Here is a 1,231-nt window from a genome sequence, read left to right as displayed (position 1 = left end):
AGGTCGATTTATAGCCCGTGGCCTTTCCACACATGGGGAATCGACATTCTGGGGCCCTTCCCTTGGCGATAAGGTAGATGAAGTACTTGATAGTCGCCATCGAGTACTTCACGAAGTGGATAGAAGCAGAGCCAGTGGCGCAGATCACTGCACACAAGGTACAACACTTCGTGTGGAAGAATATTGTATGCCGCTTCAGTGTATTGAGGCGTCTCGTCTCAGATAATGGTACCCAGTTTGCCAGCCTGCAAATGGGTAAGTTGTGCTCAGAAGTAGGCATCAAGCAGGTGTTCGCATCTGTCGAACACCCCCAGACGAACGGACAGGTGGAGTCCGCAAACAGAATTTTGTAGAGAGGGTTGAAGAGGAGGCTTGAGAAAGCCAAGGGAGCGTGGGCAGAAGAAGTACCAAGGATCGTGTGGGCTTACCACAACACGCCCCAGTCTTCCACTATGGAGATGCCGTTCAGCCTAGTGTACGGGTCGGACGCCATGATCCCAGTGGAAGTTCATGAGAGCTCGCCTCGTTTCCAAAGCTTTGTGGCAGAGGAGTCCAATGAGGAGAAAAGGGTGAACTTAGACCTGTTGGACGAAGCTAGAGAAGAGGCAAGAATAAAGGCTGAAGCTGTGAAGAGAAGGGTGGAGCATCAGTATAGTTCTAAGGTGAAGCCGCGACAGTTCCAAGTAGCTGACTTGGTCATGCGAAAGGCTAATCCATATGAGTTGGAGAACAAGTTGTCTCCCAAGTGGACCGGGCCCTTTAGAGTAACCAAGGCTAAGGGGACCGGTTCGTACAAGCTTGAGACTCTGGAGGGAGGCCCCATTCCGCGCACCTGGAACGCAGCCACTTTAAAGTTTTACTTTAGTTAAAGAACATTATGTAGTACACAGTTTTAAAGGTGATGGAAGAGACCCAAGCACAAGCCCACATGCAAGCCCACCAAAGGGTAGATTTGGGCCAACCATAGAGTTATGGTCAAGAGGATCTGTACCGTCCCGTATCAGGGCGTTGACTAAGTCAAAGTCAACGACTGGAAAGTCAAAGTCAACTCAAGGTGTCGCCCAGGCGTAGAGACGCCAAGAGGAAGCGTCGCCAAGATAGAGACAAGGCGTCGCCAAGGCAAGGCGTCGCCAAGGCAAGGCGTCGCCAAGGCTAGGCGTCGCCTGGGTAGAGGCGTCGCCCAACCAGGGCGTAGCCAGATCAAACAGTGTAAAAGTAAGGCAATCACAAT

General features: G+C 51.6%; 1 protein-coding gene across 1 annotated transcript; it reads left to right on the top strand.

Annotated features, from left to right (window-relative positions):
* Positions 1-458: 458 nt before the first annotated feature.
* On the top strand, positions 459-869 carry LOC137833209 (uncharacterized). Its single transcript, XM_068641569.1, has one exon. The coding sequence runs from the start codon at positions 459-461 to the stop codon at positions 867-869; it is 411 nt and encodes a 136-aa protein (XP_068497670.1).
* Positions 870-1,231: the final 362 nt, after the last annotated feature.

The sequence above is a fragment of the Phaseolus vulgaris genome, chromosome 6, assembly GCF_000499845.2.
Source record: "Phaseolus vulgaris cultivar G19833 chromosome 6, P. vulgaris v2.0, whole genome shotgun sequence".
Classification (NCBI taxonomy): domain Eukaryota; kingdom Viridiplantae; phylum Streptophyta; class Magnoliopsida; order Fabales; family Fabaceae; genus Phaseolus; species Phaseolus vulgaris.
This window is presented reverse-complemented; position numbering and strand designations above follow the sequence as displayed.

What these genes read in the sequence shown, in the direction of transcription:
- LOC137833209 (XM_068641569.1), top strand. Translation starts at nt 459, where the DNA reads ATGCCGTTCAGCCTAGTGTACGGGTCGGACGCCATGATCCCAGTGGAA.